At 51.6% G+C, this 16,829-nt stretch overlaps 1 protein-coding gene across 3 annotated transcripts in view; it reads left to right on the top strand.

Annotated features, from left to right (window-relative positions):
- Nucleotides 1–16,829, top strand: part of CNIH3 (cornichon family AMPA receptor auxiliary protein 3) — a 213,289-nt gene that overhangs the window by 108,227 nt on the left and 88,233 nt on the right. For 2 of the 3 annotated variants that reach the window (XM_055323890.1, XM_055323889.1), the window contains exon 1: nt 7,924–8,052. The exons of the other annotated variant lie outside the window; for it this stretch is intronic. In XM_055323890.1, coding sequence (XP_055179865.1) covers nt 7,972–8,052 — 81 coding nt within the window. In that variant the 5' untranslated portion in view covers nt 7,924–7,971. Of the gene's footprint in view, nt 1–7,923; nt 8,053–16,829 lie in introns of those variants that run through there. 3 annotated transcript variants of the gene reach the window in all.

Raw genomic sequence — 16,829 nt, 5'->3', positions numbered from 1 at the left:
TGGCTCTGTGCATCTCTGTTAGATTGTGAGCTCCTTACAGGCATGGATTATGCCCTGTTGATTGTGGCTGCAGAGTGGTAAGTACTCTAAGGGAAATATATGAAAGGCAGACATGGCCCCTGTCTGTGTTGCTCATCACCTAGTGGGCAGACTTGTTTAAAGGTTACCAGTCAGATTGTGATAAATGCATCTATTCATCTAGCCACCCATCCATCCATCCATCCATCCATCCACCATCCATCCATTTGTTGAATGTTTGCTGGACATCTGTTATATGCCAGATGCTGGGAAGGTAATGGTGATTCATAGATGAATAAGAAAGAGTCTCTAATACCAGTTTATAGAGGGAGATAGAAATTCAACACGTAAAGAGCTGAATTGTAAGACAGGGTGGTGTTCCACTGATATGAGGTATCTAGAATAGGCAAATACATAGAGATAGAAGGTAAAATGATGGGACCCAGGGCCTGGGGCTGGAGTACGGAGAGTTATTATTTCATGGGGACAGTTTCAGTTGGGGAAAAACGAATAATTTCTAAGGATGGATGGTGGTGATGATTGCATAACATTGTGAGTGCACTTAATGGCACAGAACTGCATACTTAACAAAATGGTTAAAATAGTAAATTTTATGTTATGTATATTTTACTGCACCCCGCCCCCAAACAAACAAGGTGATAAGAACTCTGCAGCTCCAGGACACATGAGTCTTGGAACCCGTGCCTGGCCCAGGTGGCCTGGACAGGTCACCCTGCCCCAGACCCCAGAGAATTTATGCCTTGCTTGTCTGGAGGGGGGTCTTGGGGGATGGAATTAGAGCAAATGGGAGTTATGGGAGCTGGAGGCACGCTTTACCTAAGCTATAGGAGAGTGTGCTTTATACTTTCCCTTCTGGAAGCTGTGAGTTCTGTGTACAGTGGGCTCCATGTTAGAAAGGCCCCTTGGTGAATAAAGGACTTTTGCAGTAATCTGTCTGCACAACCAACAATACCCAACCCCGTGGCTTCAAACAGCAGCTACTCTTTATCTGTTTGTGACTTAGCTCTGGACTGGGCTCTGCCATGCGCCGTCTCTGATCCACATGGAGCTGGCCATACTTACCAATGTTCAGGGCGGGAAGAGCCCAGAAGGTCTCCCCCAGTGTGGCACCTCAGCGCAGGACCAGAGACCAGGGGCTGGTGGGGCCTCCCTGTCCTTGGGGAACATATTTCATGAGTCAGACTGACTTTTATTAATTTTTGTCATCTTCAATCCATGGAGCTTTGCAAACGTAGTTTGGCAAAGTCACAGTATTTATTTATTTAAAAAAATTTTTTTGGAGATTTTAGTTATTTGAGAGACAGATTGAGAGAGAGAGAGAGAGAGGGAGAGCGCACGAGCAGGGGGGAGGGGCCTCTTTCCAGAAACCGGATTGCCAGCACCCTGGCCATGGACGCCCAGCCTCTGGAGCTGTGAGAAGGTAAATTTCTCTTGCCTGAGCAGCCCAGTCTGTGACATTTCCTTACGGCAGTCAGAGCAGACTAATGCAGTAATAAGTAGAAAGCTTACCAAGAAAAAAGTTAAAGTGATTTATTGAATTTACATATTTGATTGTATCATTTTAAAATAAGTTATTACTATGCTTTTATGCAAAACATTGAAGTTTTTAGGAAATAAATATTTTACTGTCTTGATTTATAACTTTTCAAATAAGTTATTTTCTCATTTCAGTAGATATAGGTTTCCCAACAAGCGGGACCATAATATAGGATGCAGTGTGTGCTTATATAGATACTATTTTAAAAATGGCTGTTGAATATTTCACTTCTGGAAATGGTCTATCATATTTATTTTACTTTATTTTATTATTATTATTTTACATTAATTTATTTATTCATGAGAGACACACAGAGAGAAGAGCATAGGAAGAGGGAGAAGCAGGCTTCATGCAGAAAGCCCAATGTGGGACTCAATCCCAGAACCCCAGGATCATGCCCTGAGCCAAAGGCAGACACTCAATTGCTGAGCCACCAAGGCATCCCTGGTCTATCATATTTAAGCACATGCTAGCTAATGCTGATATTTGGCCAGGATATTTTCTTGGTATTTTTGATTTTATCAACATTTTAAACACTTAAATCTAGGCAATTTTGTTCTTTCAAGCTCATTGTGTGAAAGTGATCTTTGGATTGTTTCTCTTATTGATAATTACAATTATTTAATGAAACCATGAGCTTTGGCAGCATGTGATCTGCAATCAAACTGTGCACCATTTGCATCCATTCTTGTATCCCCGGCACTGATGAGATGCTCATATTTTTGTTAAAATAATCAAATTATTATGAAGTATGAAGCATTGTATTATTTTGTACTAATTCTTGTGAGTGTGAAAGGTGTTCAGGTCCTTGGACTTGTGTGCACGAGATGGGCTCTAGGCTGGGATTCATTATTAATATCACTGCTCGTTCTCTGCACCCTCGGAAGATTGAGGTGAGTGATGTTTAAGTGAACAGTAATAAACAGATCCACACTTAGTCTTCTTTCTTTCATGAGTTCGTTTTTAATATTTTATATATAGATCCTTAAATTTGTAAATATTGACACACTGCATTTACTTGTGCACTTGCACAGGAATTATGATGCACACATGCAACCAAAGTAGTAACTAGTTAGAGTCCATGGCAGCCCTGTGATTCCACGACAGCGAGAAGCCCGGTGAGCTTCGTGATGCACGAGCTTGTACAGCCAGGTTCATCAACGATCCTTGTCACGGCCCATGACAATGAGCCTGAATGAATGAGTTTAATTTAGAACTTAATTGTTTATTAATTTTACTGTTTGCTGTGACAACCGCTATGCTATTTACCAATTGGAACAGAAAACTTCCAATATGACCATCATGGCTACAGTCATATTAAGGACTATTGGGTGAATAAATTGTGAGGTGGAAAGATGAAGGTCTCAGAAGTCAAAGGTCCTTTCTGGTTCTGGAGAGATTCTGGGAGATGTCTCTCTGGGGGAGAGACAAGTGTGGAGAATGGCTTTGCAACAGCCAGTGGAGGTGGGGAGCAATCGGCAGGATGGAAAGAGACTGAGGCTGGGTTCTGGAAGAGAGGGGACTCATATACACTGTTTCACACCCATGACTCTTGGAGGAGACAAAACCTCACAGACGGGGCTGTGTGGTGCCCAGGGTGCAGAGGCTCCCAGCACTCCAGCCAGGAGGGACCAGAAGGCCAGAGGCCAGAGGACCCAGAACCAGGCCATCTGGAATGTCAGCAGGAACCAGGAACCAGCGTGGTCAAATGACCAATGGCAGAGAGAGGAGCTGCCTGTCGTTTGGTATATGTAAGCCCCCTAGATCTCTTGGGGAGCCCCAGTGAAGGCTGATACTGAATTCCTTGCTAGTCAAGCAGGAAGGGGACTCAAAGTTAGATTTAAGTTATTTTAAAGAAAACAAAGAGGTGATTAATCCATTCTTAATTTAATGAAATCCGTAATTCATAGCTAGCTCCTCCACACATGTGCATGCATACCCCACAAGTCAAGAGGACGTCCTGAGTCAGACAACGCCAGCTTAGATATGTGGAGGCATGCACGGCAACCAACATGGGCCTCCACCGAATATAGTCACTGTGCTCAGCATGGAGCTGTCAATGGAGGACACTCAGCTTAAGAAGAATTATTGTTGGATAAATTACACAAAAGAAAATGGTTAAAAAGTCCTAGAGTGCGAGGTGTAGGGAAAATCTTTACATTCTGCTCCAAACAAACCAGCTGTAAAATGCAATTTGGGAGAACCAGGAGGCACATAGGGCAAAATGTTAACAGTTGTGGAATGTGAGTGATATGGAGACGAATGGTCACTATGCCCTCTTTTCTACTTTCCTATACATTTGAAAAAAACTTTTTTTAATTTTATTTATTTATTTAGAGAGAGTGCATGTGAATGGGGGGAGGGGCAGAGGGAGAAGGAGAAGGAGACTCCCCACTGAATATAGAGCCTGACGCGGGGCTTGATCCCAGGACCCCGAGATCATGACCTAAGCCGAAATCAAGAGTCGGACCAACTGAGCCGCCCAGGAGCCCCTACATTTGAAAGGTTTTTTTTTTTAATTTATTTATGATAGTCACACACACAGAGAGAGAGGCAGAGACATAGGCAGAGGGAGAAGCAGGCTCCATACACCGGGAGCCCGACGTGGGATTCGATCCCGGGTCTCCAGGATCGTGCCCTGGGCCAAAGGCAGGCGCCAAACCACTGCGCCACCCAGGGATCCCCATTTGAAAGTTTTATAAGAGAAAACCCCAGTAATGGGCATGGAATAAATGTGGATATCCCAAAGTCCACTCGAAACCCTCTTTTCTTTGCCTGTTTGAAAGAGGCCAGAAGAGGAAAAGACTCACCTTCTCAGACTCACTTACAACTAGGTATGGAAGCTGAGTGTCAGAGTTGTGGCCAATCAAAGGTAGCAGATCCCGGGGGAGAGTTTCCTTTACTCTCCCCAAAAACATGGCTTCATGGGCTGAAACCTTTGGGCTCTTTTGTCCTGCCCACAACATGATGGAGATGCAGCAGCCTTCTCGTGACCATGAGAACCACATCCACGTGCTAAGGATAGCAAGTTAGGAAGGTAAAAGGAGCTGGGGGCTGTAACAATGTCAAGGAGCTGCTACACCAGCCCTGAACTGATGATATGATTTCTTCTCCTATCAGGAAAACACCCCCCACACACACATTAAACCATGGTATTAGTTAAGAATCATGTTTACCTGTAGGTAACAGAATTCCTTACTTTCGTGGCTTAAAAAAGTCAGAAGTTTTATTGTCTCACACTATAAGAAATCAGAGAAGTTCAGGGCTGGTGTGGTGGTTCTATCTTGTTAATGGTGCTTTCTCTCTCTATCTTTTTAGCTTTCCCATTCTTACTGTGTTGATTTCTTCCTCACTGTTACAAGATGGCTGCTGTACCTCCAGGTAGCATGTCTGCATTCCAGGCAAAAAGAAGTACATATCTTCTAAGCTCAAACTGTGTCACATGTCTGCCTGTGACTGCATGGTGGCTAGGAAAAAAAACCAAAACAAAACAATTGCCTTTTCAATGTCTACAGTTGGTGAAACAATGTAGGTTGGTCTCTCAGCCTCCATTCGTTACTTTCTCCCTTGCTTTCCTCTGCTGTGTCACAGGCAAGTCTTCTCCTCCTCCCTCATCTAAGGCTCCCTCGTGAATTAGTTATTTATAATCTCACCAATTAGGCTTGGAATCTTGCGAGTCCCCCCAGAACCCCCAACCACTAAATAACATTTGTTGAATTAGTAAACACTAATTCTGTGGTTCTTATTTACTGAGATCCTACTACTGATAACACAAGATAAAGCAGGGCTGGGGAAAGGTCGAGAAAGATGGAGGCTAAGGTATATTCGGAGCCTTGAAAGTCAGAGTGGTAGGATGTTGGGTTCAATTGTTTTTGTTTGACATTTTATTTTGATGTAGACATTCTGATTCTGGTAACACTGAGCTAGATAATTCAGACCAACCCTCCCACTAAATACAATTTAAAAAGCTGAATAAAATCTAAACACCTCTTCTTAAAAGCATCAAAGACTTAGCTTGAGAGTAAGGAATTACTGGGGCCATGTTTTGAGGGTGGACAGGATCCAGACCAGTGCGCCTAGCATTGGGGGCCAGTCTTGTCTTTCTGGGCCTTTGCTAATCTGGAGGAAGGGTAAGAGTCTGAGTTGGAGATTTAGTGCTTCATAGGGCTTGGGGCAAAAGCCAAAGTCCAAGGGCCAGCAGAGTTTGGGACTTAATGACCACCTGCTTTGGCGGGGGATCTAGAAGGTCCACTGGTGAATAAAAAGAACTGAGAAAACTAGCCCTGAAACAGACTGGTCACCCCAGAAAATCTCAATCCCTGAGTTTGGAGCAAGGCAATTCTAGAGTGCCAGAGTTTAGAGTCCCCAAACACCTGGTAAAAGATGTAGAAAATCCTCTTTAGAGAGAGAAAACATCATCTTAGTCCTCGAATTTCTGCAAAGAGCCTTAAAAAAAAATGTTTGGCATACAATAAAGACTTAGTGGACGTAGAAGGAGTGAGGGCTCTGCAAGCACGAACCAGCAGAAGCAAAAGACAATAGATCAAACCTGAAGGAACTAAAAATATTTGAATGATTATATCTTCCTGTGATATTTTTGTATTGGTGCCAAAAAACTTATATGGTATAATTACAACCTTAATGGCTGATATAGAGATGTGATTGCTATAAATGAAAAGGAAAAAACAGAGCTCGGAAGCAGCCTAATACCATGGTGCCAGTGGTGTCTGAGAGTGGCCAACTCTGGCGTCTGTTACATCCTTTTTCATTTCCATATTTTTGTTGTTGTTGTTGTTGTTTGTTTGTTTTTAAGGAGTATTTGTACTGGAAGACATCCAAGTAAGAGAGAAAGTGATAAAGAGTATAACCCAGAGTGGGGAGGATTTGCAGGTGCAAAATCTCCATGGTTGCCCAAGGCCCTCTGGTCAGAAGGGCATCCTACCTGGATGAATGCTCTATGGCTTCCATCTTGAAATCCTCAATAATTTCTAACAGGGAGCACTACCAGGTCCTGACCCAGAGGCAATTAAATGCTGACCCTCTGTCAACAGCCACCAGACTTCTCTATCTAGCTCCTGCACTCCCCACTGAGCAGCATGGAGTGTCCCAGGTGGAGGGGGGACGACCTCTGCAAGAAAGCTGAGGCACGGAGGAGAGCCCCCTGGGCCAGGGGTGTGCAGAGCTCTCCCAGTCCTGTCCTGGCGCAGGGGACAGCCGGAATCGCAGGTGGGAGCTGCACAGGTGGCACCAGGGTCAGAACCATCGACAGCTGTTTATTTCGCGTGCGCTCTGAGACCCGCTCCCAAGACCCCGGAAAGACTGGAACGCCCTTCCCCGCTCTACCAGAGATCCCTTACGCAGGAGGCGTGGTGCGTTTCCAAGCCCTGGGCCACTGGGGCAAAGCGTGCGCATACAACCCCGCGGTTTACTGACCGCGCAGCCAGTGCTAGGCCTGGCGCCCGCTTCCTGACTCGGGTTCCCATTTAACCCCGTGACATGGATTGGTGGTCCTCTTTCCCCAGTTTTTTCAGATAAGGAAACCGAGGTGTGAAAAGGTTAAGAGACTGGCGCGCCGGGGTCTGACTCCAACAGCAGGTGCTCTGGACGGTCCACTGGCTTAACCCAGAGCCGGCGCCACGGGAGGGTCCGGCGGGGGCGGGGAGGGCACCGCAGGGGCAAGGCCAGGCCTCTAGGCGCCGCCGCGGCCCCCCTCCCCGCCCCCCGCAGCTCCCACCTCCTCGGACGCACGTGTTCCCAGTCCCCGCCCGCCCGCCCGCCGCAGGTGTCCTGGGAGAGGCGGGCGCGCACAGCCCCGGCGCCCCCGCCGCAGCTCTGCCGGCGGGGAGCGCGCGCTCGCGGAGCGGGAGCGGGGCGCCGGGGCCGAGGCGGCGGCTGCAGCAGCAGGTGGAGCGGCGGGCGCGGCTCCCGGCCTCGAACCTGCCGCCGCGGCCGCCGGGGCCGAGCCGTGCGCGCCGGGTCCAGCCTGGCTCCGGGGGGATCGGGTCTCCGCGCGGCGCACGGGCCCCTCCGACCCCCGCAGGACTGTGCTCGCCCGCGGCGGCGGCGGCGCTGGGGTCCGCGAGGAGCGGCCTCACGTCCCCGGGATCCTGGGCGCCGGAGCTCGTGGCGCGGGCCTCTCCGGCTGCACTCGGCGGCTGAGCTCTCCGCCCGTTGGTTTCCCCGATCTGGGGACGCTTCCCGCCGGCGACGCCCCAGCAGCTTGGCGGGGGTCGGCGGCCGGCGGGCGGGCTGGCGTCCCGGGCGCCCTGACCCTCGGGGCTCCCCTGCGGGCCTGCCTGCTCCCGGCCCCGGCCCCGGCCCCGGCCCCGCCGCGGAGCGAGTGCGGTCCTCGAGGGCGCGGCGTGTGGGCTGGGGCGCGCGGCCCGCCGCTGGCCATGGCCTTCACTTTCGCCGCTTTCTGCTACATGCTCTCCCTGGTGCTGTGCGCCGCGCTCATCTTCTTCGCCATCTGGCACGTGAGTAAGCGGTACCGGCTTCCGACTCTTACTACCGCCCGGCCCACCCCTTCCCCGGTCTCTCTGAAGCGTCCCTGAGGCTCCGCGAGCCTCCGTCCCGGGGCGGGGATAGTTGGCGGCATCGGAGCCGGGCTGCTGGCGGGGGGCAGAGGGAGAGCTGGTCCCGGCGCTGGTCCCGGCGCTGGTCCCGGCGCTGGTCCCGGTGCTGGTCCCGGCGCTGGTCCCGCCGCTGGTCCCGGTGCTGGCCCCGGCGCTGGTCCCGGTGCTGGTCCGGGTGCTGGTCCCGCCGCTGGTCCGGGTGCTGGTCCCGCCGCTGGTCCGGGTGCTGGTCCCGCCGCTGGTCCCGCCGCTGGTCCCCCTGCGGGGCCCAGGCGCACAGCGGCGCGCCCACCAGCCCTGCGCTTCCTGCCCGCGGGAGCCGGGGAGCGGCGCCTCTGTCGGCCCCGCAGTTAGTCAAGTAACTATAACAACTAAACACTGAGAATGTCAGCTCTGTGGTGGGCTGCGTTTAGACACTTTTGGAGACAAAGCGGAGACATGATGGGAGCGCTGTGGGACAGGGTGCGAGGGAGGCCGCGAGGGGAGGGAGAGACCAGACACCGGGGTCACCTGTCCCGCGGAGAGAGGCCCTTGTGGGCGACCAGATTCCCAGTCCTCCGCTGCCTCCAGGGGACCCAGCCGCCCAGCGCCTGCAGGACCCCCCCCCCCCCCCGCCGGTTGCAGACTCCCCGCCCCCAGCGCCCCGCGCCCTCCCCGGGTCGCTCCGGCTGGGGGCAGTGGAGGTGGGTCCTGGTTCTGCAGGTATGGGGAGGGTCTGGGACCTGGAGCTGTTGTACATAGTGGAGGGGGTGGCCGCAGTGCAAACACGGTGCACAGGTGGCAAGCCCAGCGCTCTTAGGCCCCCCTGCCCTCGCCAGCCAGGAGCTGGTGGAGGAAGAATGGCTGAGGTGGAGAGTTCCAGCGGGAGCCCGCGGCGCAGCCTCCCCGCCCAGCGCGTCCTGGGCTATGGAGGGACCCTGGGTAGATTCCAGGAGACCCCTGTTCCGAGAGCCCTATAGAGCGTGCCCACAGGGGCAGATGCCCAGAATGCAGATGGAAAGCAGACTGGAGAGTTCGTGTGGATAGGATGCTGGTGGTCTGTAGGAGCGGTTTCTGGAGCGGCTTATCTTAAGATAGAACTAAAGGTCCTCTTAGAGGCGCTCTGGGAGCCAGGAAAGGGAGCCTGGCAGCAGGCACGACGCTGGCTGGGCTGGCTGGGCTTCGTTCCACGTCCCCAAGTGAGAGCTGACCTGGGTGGTCCCCAGGCTTCCCCTTGTGTCTAGATGCTGCAAGTCTGTGAATCCGTCGGTTTAGAAATGGGGGCAGGTGGAGAAGGGATTCAGACACAGGAATTTCCTGGCTGATCAAAAATCTGGGCAGTGAAAAGTGATACTTTTTTTACAGATTGCATATGGGATTTGCAGCCTCTCCTCCTCTGCCCTGGGATTCTGGGTATGATTCTGTCTGCGGAAAGGAGCCTAGGAGTTGTTGACAGTTGTTAAGGGAGAAGGAAACTTTACCAAATTTAGAAAAAATAGGGGTGCAGGACAGATCACACCCAAACAGGACAGCACATGTGTCCTGTGTTTCAAAGGAGCTTTCTGTGTTTCCCCAGATTTGGGGAGTTATTTGCATTCTAGAAGGCTAATGACTCCCTTTTTTTCAGAAATACTTCACTTGCTGTTTCTTTAAGTTCTCGTCTTGGCCAGAGGGTGGCAGGTACCAGAGAGCTCCACCAAACCATCAGCAATGGGGTTCTCTGAACAGGGCCCTGGAGCAGAGAGGTAACCAGCAAGAATAATTTCCTCTCACTCAGGGGAAGATAATAAATAATTCAGGAGCAGGGTAATTAAATGGACGGCATGTGCATCTGGTTGACTAATAGATCCCTGAATCAAAGCTGGCTGCTGGGGTGATCCCCTGTTGGCATCCCCTAGGAGTTCCCAGCCCACACCCCTGTGTCCAGGGGGTAGTCGGATGCCACCAGGTCCTGACCGGGTTCCCAGTTGGGAGGGGGGGGGCAAGATGCCAGTTTCTAATAATAAAAAGAACAGGAGCTCTTTGAATTCAGATTACAACGAGTGTTGCCAAGTCTCCAGCCTCTTGTTCTTTCCTGCATCTTTTCCTTCTCCCTGTCTCGGAATCAAACAGCCTAAAGCCTCCCCACGTTGATTTGGCTCTTGAACGTTGAAAAGGGGAATCAATGCACATGTTGTATGTGTGGGTGTTGCGCATTCAGTGGTAATGACTTCCAAAGAAATTTAGGAGAGCTGGTTCTACGTTAGGCTGTGTGTTTGCTTTCTTTCTGGCTTCTTATCTTTCTTATGTATTTTTTGATCTGATAAGCCATATCGATTGCTTAGCGTATGTTAACATCCCCAGGAGTGGATTGGGCACTTAGCAATACCCTCCAGTTAGAAAGCTGGTTCTGTTGCCGTGTCCTTTTCTTACTCAATGGTACACACCTTCTTGGTGGTGATACTACTAGCTACTACCTATTGAGCGTGCACAGCAGGCCAGTTCTAGGCACTTCGGAGGACCTGTCAGATGCTCACTTCCCCCGGAGGACCCAGGAGAAAGGGTGGATGTGGCCGTAAGCACATTGCTGTCAAGTCTCATGTTTTACTTGGAAAATTTATTTGCATCTGTTCAAATGAAAATATTCTGAATTACCGATTAATTTTATATCAGCCACCATTTGCCACATTTGGAACATGCAGAATAAACGTGAGGGTTTGTTTTTTGTTTGGGGTGTGTGTGTGTGTGTGTGTGTGTGGCTTTGCGTGCCTTCAGGCACATGGCCTTACTGCTCTAGCCATCCTTCACTCCTCACCGATGACATTTTTACAGATTGGGGAACTGTGGATCAGAGAGGTTATGAAACTTGCTTGAGGTTTCACAGCTGCGTGTGCTGGAGCTGGGATTTGAACTGAGTGAGCCTGCTGTGGCCATGTCTTCTTTCTAAATCTACTTACTATTTTGGCTTGTTTAATTTTGATAATAGTAGATAATGTTTTTATGCAGAGGATTACCTTTCTCTATATAAATAAAATATTTTGGGCTGGAATTTCTGATTGGAGTTATAACAACAAAGACCTCTAACATACTACATATACTTTTTAAAAAGAGGAGATTCTATTTCATTATTTATTTTTCAATTTTATTTTAAAGATTTTATTTATTTGAGAGAGAGAGAGAGAGAGAGAGAGAGAGAATGAGTGGGGGGAGGAGCAGAGAAGATGCATACTCCCTGGCTGAGCAGGGACCCCTGGTGTGGTGTTTGATCCCAGGACCCTGAGATCGTGACCTGCACCAAAGCAGATACTTAACTGACTGAACCACGCAGGCACCTCTATTTTATTCTTTAAAAAAATTAGGTTTTTTGCTTCTAAAATGATACAGGTTCCTTGCCGAAAAATTTGAAAATACAGGGACATATATGGAAAAAAAAATCACCATTAATCACATCCTCCAGAAATGATTTGTGTGTTTCTTCTTCCAACACCATGTATTTGTATATTTTTAAAAATTGCATATGGATGTTTAGAAGGGAAAAAGGTGTTCCGAAGAGCTTCAGATGTGCAGTGATTTCTATTTCCAGCCAATATGAAATGAACAGTGTTTACTGGCAAGAACGCTCTCAGCCCCAGCTTGGTCGGGCTTTTTGCAGGCCTTTTGCAGACTGTCACATTTATATAAATACAGATGAAACCATTCTTTGAAAAGATCAAAGATTCATTTCAGGTTTTTAGCGTTCAAAGTTTTTTTTTTTTTTTTTTAATACCTAGAGTCACTTTTAAGACCTGTGAGATCTGGCAACATACGAGTAAGATGAGTTCCTGATCGTATGTCTTTGGACGCATAGCGGTGGCGTGTGCTGCGGGAGGGCTAGATGGGCCCCGACAGATGATGCGACACATATTTATTTACAGAGAGGCAGTTTTGCTGGGCAGGATGTCGTCCTGGCTGAGCTTCACCGCCAGCTCCAGCCTGTCACAGATCCCACCCTGGGGACCTTGGGGACCTCTCAGTTCCTCTGGTCATCCATCTGGAAAGAAAACATAGTTAATGTGAGATGCTGGGCTGCCTGGGGTTGACACCAACCCATCTTCGGAAGACCCTGATCCATGGACGGTCTGCTCAGCAGACAGCACTGAGCTGTCAGCTATGCTTGGTCCACACTGTTCCTTCCATCTGGGACACCCTGTCCCCACTGGCATCCCCATGTCTAATGTGGCATCTGCAGCTGCGGCCTTCGGGTGCCTCCGCCTTCTGCACCCTCCGTGGCTGGTGTGGAAGGAAGCTCTGTGAGAGCAGCCACCTTTTTAGGTCATTTCTCCAGAGCTGGGGATGGTGCTTGTACAGGGGCTCCGTAAATGCTTGGAGGATACTTTCTTGTTCCCTTTTGGCTTGACATGCTTCTGGCTAACATGGTAACTCATGTCTGATTTGGCTTCTGGCTACTTCCCAGGGACAGCTCCCTGGGTGTTTAGAGCATGATTGTTTCTGCTGTACTGGCACCTGTTGCTATTACAAGAAGGCTGGCCGTTACCAGGGCTGTGGGGCCCAACTCAATGATGCTGGAGCTGGCTCTCCTGCAGGGGTACAGCCTGGGGACAAGGGCCAGCTGTTCCCAGAGACCATGCCTCCTGCAAGTCATGACGTCAGGCCACCTGGCTGGCGCTGGCGCTCAGTTCTTGGCTGGCGGTCTCCCAGGACGACCCCTGCAGGGGGCAGCCTCGAGGACATGGCATTTCCCCCACGGTCCGGCAGGAGAGCAGACTGAGGATGTGGAATTCAGGGCTCCTGTACAGCAAGCAGGCACCGGCCCCCACCCGCTGCCTGGTGAGGCTCTGGGCCTGCTTGGGGTAGGATGCTGCGGGGCCACCATGATATTTGGCTTTGGCGTTAGGATGCCTGAAGGAACTGTAAAGGCAGAGACTAGTACGAAGCCTCTGCCAGGCAATGGGAGCAGCTACCTGTACCGCCCAGGGGGGCAGAGTCCCTTCCTGAATCACGGGGCCTAGAACCTCTCTTGACTTGCATCCAGAACCCCCACCCTGCCTGTGGCTCTGCACAGGGTCTCCTCTGCACTTGCTTTCTGCTGCCTTCCCTCCCAGTAGGTCTGTAAACCAGTTCCCCTGGCACCCCGCTCTCCTAGAAATGTGCTGGTGGGTAGCGCCCTTGCCAGCTGTACCTGGGCTGTTGTCTGCCTCCTGTTGGTTACTCCCTGGGGGTCCCGCCAGGGCCTGGCTCTGTCACAGTCATACGCCCCCTCTGGATCTCCCCCCTTTCTGGGGTGAAGGGTAGGGCTCTCGTGCATTCTGCTGACGCCGGTCATGACCCTGTGTTCCACCCTGTGCCACCTGACCTCACCGACCTCCAGCTGCCTCTCACCACTGCTCTGAGCCCCTTTTCCCCACGGTCCCCTGGGGACCCACTGGCCCCTGGCTGCTGCCTTCCTGATTCAGGGATGGTGGAGCCAGCGAGGCTGGGCTCAGCCTCTGCAGGGCCTCAGTTCCATCCCCTGACCCCCCAGCATGATCCGGCTGGTTCTTTCAGCTCCGTTGGTACTGTTCCAGATCTCTGGCATTTCCTCAGAGTCCCTGGGGCACCCTACCCTCTCAGACTTCACTGCCAGCTGACAGAGAAGGTAGAGTTATTGGCAGGGACACCTGGGCACCCTGCCCATCTCTGAGCTTCACATTCCACCAGCACACTTCCCCTTCCTCCTCAGACTCAGAATCCCCTGTGGGCTCCCCAGGGACATCGCCCATCCTTGCCCCCGTGTGCTCAGCCACTGCCTCTGCTGGTCTGTCCCCCCTGTCTCTGAGCCTGTGGGCCAGCTGCTTTGTTCTGGGCCCTCCCCAGGGCACCGGCCTTTTCCTTCGCAGATTGACTTGTTCGCTTCCCTGTTCGTTCCCTCTTTTATTCTTGTAGCAAATGTTCAGAAAAGGACCAAGACTGAAAAGCTTCCTGCTCCCATCATCCAGAATCAGCAAATGTTAGCATTTTGCCACTTTGGTTCCTTATCTGCCTTACTTCAGTCAGTGTTTCCTCGTGGTTTCAGGCCTAGAGCCTCCCTTCTTGGCCCTGCTCCAGTGGCCTGACTCCCAGTGCCATTCAGGGCTCAGCCGAGGCCTGTCCATGACCTCCAGGCTCTGGGCCATGCCCTCCTTGTGGCTGCTCTCACGGTTTCTGTGTTCCTTCCTGTCTCTTCTTCCTGCCCTGCCTTCACTTACCTGCAGCTGCCCTGTCCCAAAGGGCTGCACCCCCAACCCTGTAGACCTTGTATGGGGCTGCCTGCCCCACCCCTGGGTCCTACTGTCCTCACCACCATGGGACCTGCCCACGGTGCTGCAGTCTTTCCCCGGACTGTGAGCCCTTCCAGGGCAGGAATGCCACCCTCTTTTGTAGCCTCAGTGTGTCACTGTGGTCAGAGTCCAGTGAGTACAGAAAACACACATCTAGGATCTGGGCAATCGACTAGACCACCCAAGACCCACAGACTCTTGCTCAGTGGATGGTTTCCCCGGCTTAGCTGGTTACAGCAGTCACCTGGGTGCTTATTAAAAATGCACGTTTCTGGGCTCCACTGGAGGCCTGAGGAGCCCTGCCTGGGCATTAGGAGCATGTCCAAGCTCAGGCTCCCACCCTGGGGTTGGGGAGATGTTTGACAGGGCACATGAGTCTGGGTGCAGGTGAGGCGTGCCACCCTGGGCTGTGGTTCTGCGCAGCAGAGGTCTGGGAGAGGCTGCTGTCTGAAGTCTGACGGGTGATGCAGGTGCTCTGATTTATGCTTGGAGACAGAAGCCCCACCTGTGGCAGTGGATGCTCATGGATTGGGTTGTGAAATGCAACCATCCTCCCATCCTGGAAGCCCAATGGCAGACAGCCACCCCTAGGGCTCAGATAGCCAGCCTGATAGTCCCGCCTGACGTCTTCGCTGATCGGGTTCCTTCTGTGTGCTCCTACTCTGGCGAGGGATGGTTTCTCAGAAGGACAGGGGCTTGTGTCCGTGCAGAGAAGGGCTGCATCGTTGCTGGTATGCACCAAGTCGAACTCAGGTGTGCACCCAGATCTGCATGGGTTGGAGGTAGTTACTGTTGGAGACCTTTCGCAGGAACACTACGACACGTCTCAACACGGCAGCCAGGCCTTGCCGGACTGCTTTTCGTGGCTCCTGGACTCTGATGTAATGTCCCATAAAGTTATGGAAAGCTTCCATGTGCACAATTATAATCCTTAATTGTCTCTGAATACCATTCTGGAACCAAACAACGAGCTGGCAAATGTTTTAATTTGACACAGAAGAGGCAAGCATGAGACATTCTCATTTGCTAAAATAAATCCTAACAAAAAAAACACTAAAAAAGATACGTAAATGAAGAGTAATTTGCTAGACTCTAATGAAGCCGCCGACTTTTCTGGGGGCACAGGTCCGGGCATTAGGATGTTTACAGGTCCCCTGCCGGGCACGGGGTTGAAGACTGGGGTCGGCTCACAGGATGCTCCCATGTGGGTTGGCTGCTGGAGGCTGTTCAGGCAAGCGTGGTCCCTCACCCCTCTGAGGTCCAGTGTCCATTTCACGCCCCCTACCTCATGTGTTCAGAAAAGTGTTCACTCTTCCTCCCCTCACGGATCTAAGTTCTGCATGTTCTTCACCCTGCGGACCCCAGTCTAGACCATGACCAAGCCAGCTCACTCTGCCTCACTGCCGCCGCCCGGAAAAGCATGTGTGGCTCCTCAACCCCTGTTCACTCACGCGCACCCTGAGTCCATTGCACACCTCGGCTGCATAGCTTAGCTGTCGATGACGTATGTTGCTGTTGGAGGCAGGCACTGTTGTCCCTGTTACTCATTCGAGGAACCCTGGGAGGACACGAAAGGTGGCGGAGTGCAGCTGTGGTTGTGGCTCTGACTGTCACGAGGTCTGACAGTCACCTCTTTGTAGCCTCGTTTGGTTGTGAAGCGTAGTCCCCTCGAAGAAGAGGGAGCAGTGTGGCTTTGGGGACCAGTGGTACTGTCTCCCAGGGAATTCGTGGGTTGCCATGTGCTCTGGCCCAGCCCCAATCTCTCCCAACAGGTGGCACAGCACGAGTCCCCAGGGACTCACCAGCAGCCCAGAGGGGCTACCAGCCAGGATGTCTCACCGTCCAGGGCTCAGCGTCAGAGGCCTGGCTACCCTGTCTGCTGGAGCTCTGAGAACTGGGCCTCCCATCACTGCCTGAGCCTCTGCCGTGTGGTCACAGAGAGGACGGGCTCTCTGGTCTTCATTTACCCCGAACTGGTGCAGGTGCCCATTGGGGGTATGGAGCCCGACAGGGTAGACCAGTCCCATCCTCTTGTAACCATCTGACCCAGGCCCAGACTCAGGCTGCCTTGTACAGACATCCAGGTTTCTCTGGTTCTGGACTGTGTCAGCCTTGCTACCTGAGCAGGAGAGGGACCTCACCTGGCCTGTTTCTACTTGAGGCTCTGCCTGATGCCCCTCATGTTTTAACTGTAATTTTTTAAAAAAGGTTTTATTTAAAAAATTCATGAGAGACATAGAGAGAGGCAGAGACATAGGTAGAGGGAGAAGCAGACTCGCTGCGGGGAGCCCGATGTGGGACTCGATCCCAGGACCCCAGGATCACACCCTGAGCCGAAGGCAGACGCTCAACCACTGAGCCACCCAGGCGTCCCATCTGTCATTTTTTTTTTTATTGTAGTAGAATATATGTCACCTAAAATTT

Source organism: Nyctereutes procyonoides, unplaced genomic scaffold (assembly GCF_905146905.1).
Source record: "Nyctereutes procyonoides isolate TBG_1078 unplaced genomic scaffold, NYPRO_anot_genome, whole genome shotgun sequence".
Classification (NCBI taxonomy): Eukaryota; Metazoa; Chordata; class Mammalia; order Carnivora; family Canidae; genus Nyctereutes; species Nyctereutes procyonoides.
Note: the sequence above shows the minus strand (reverse complement) of the source record. Positions and strands in the feature narration are given on the sequence as shown.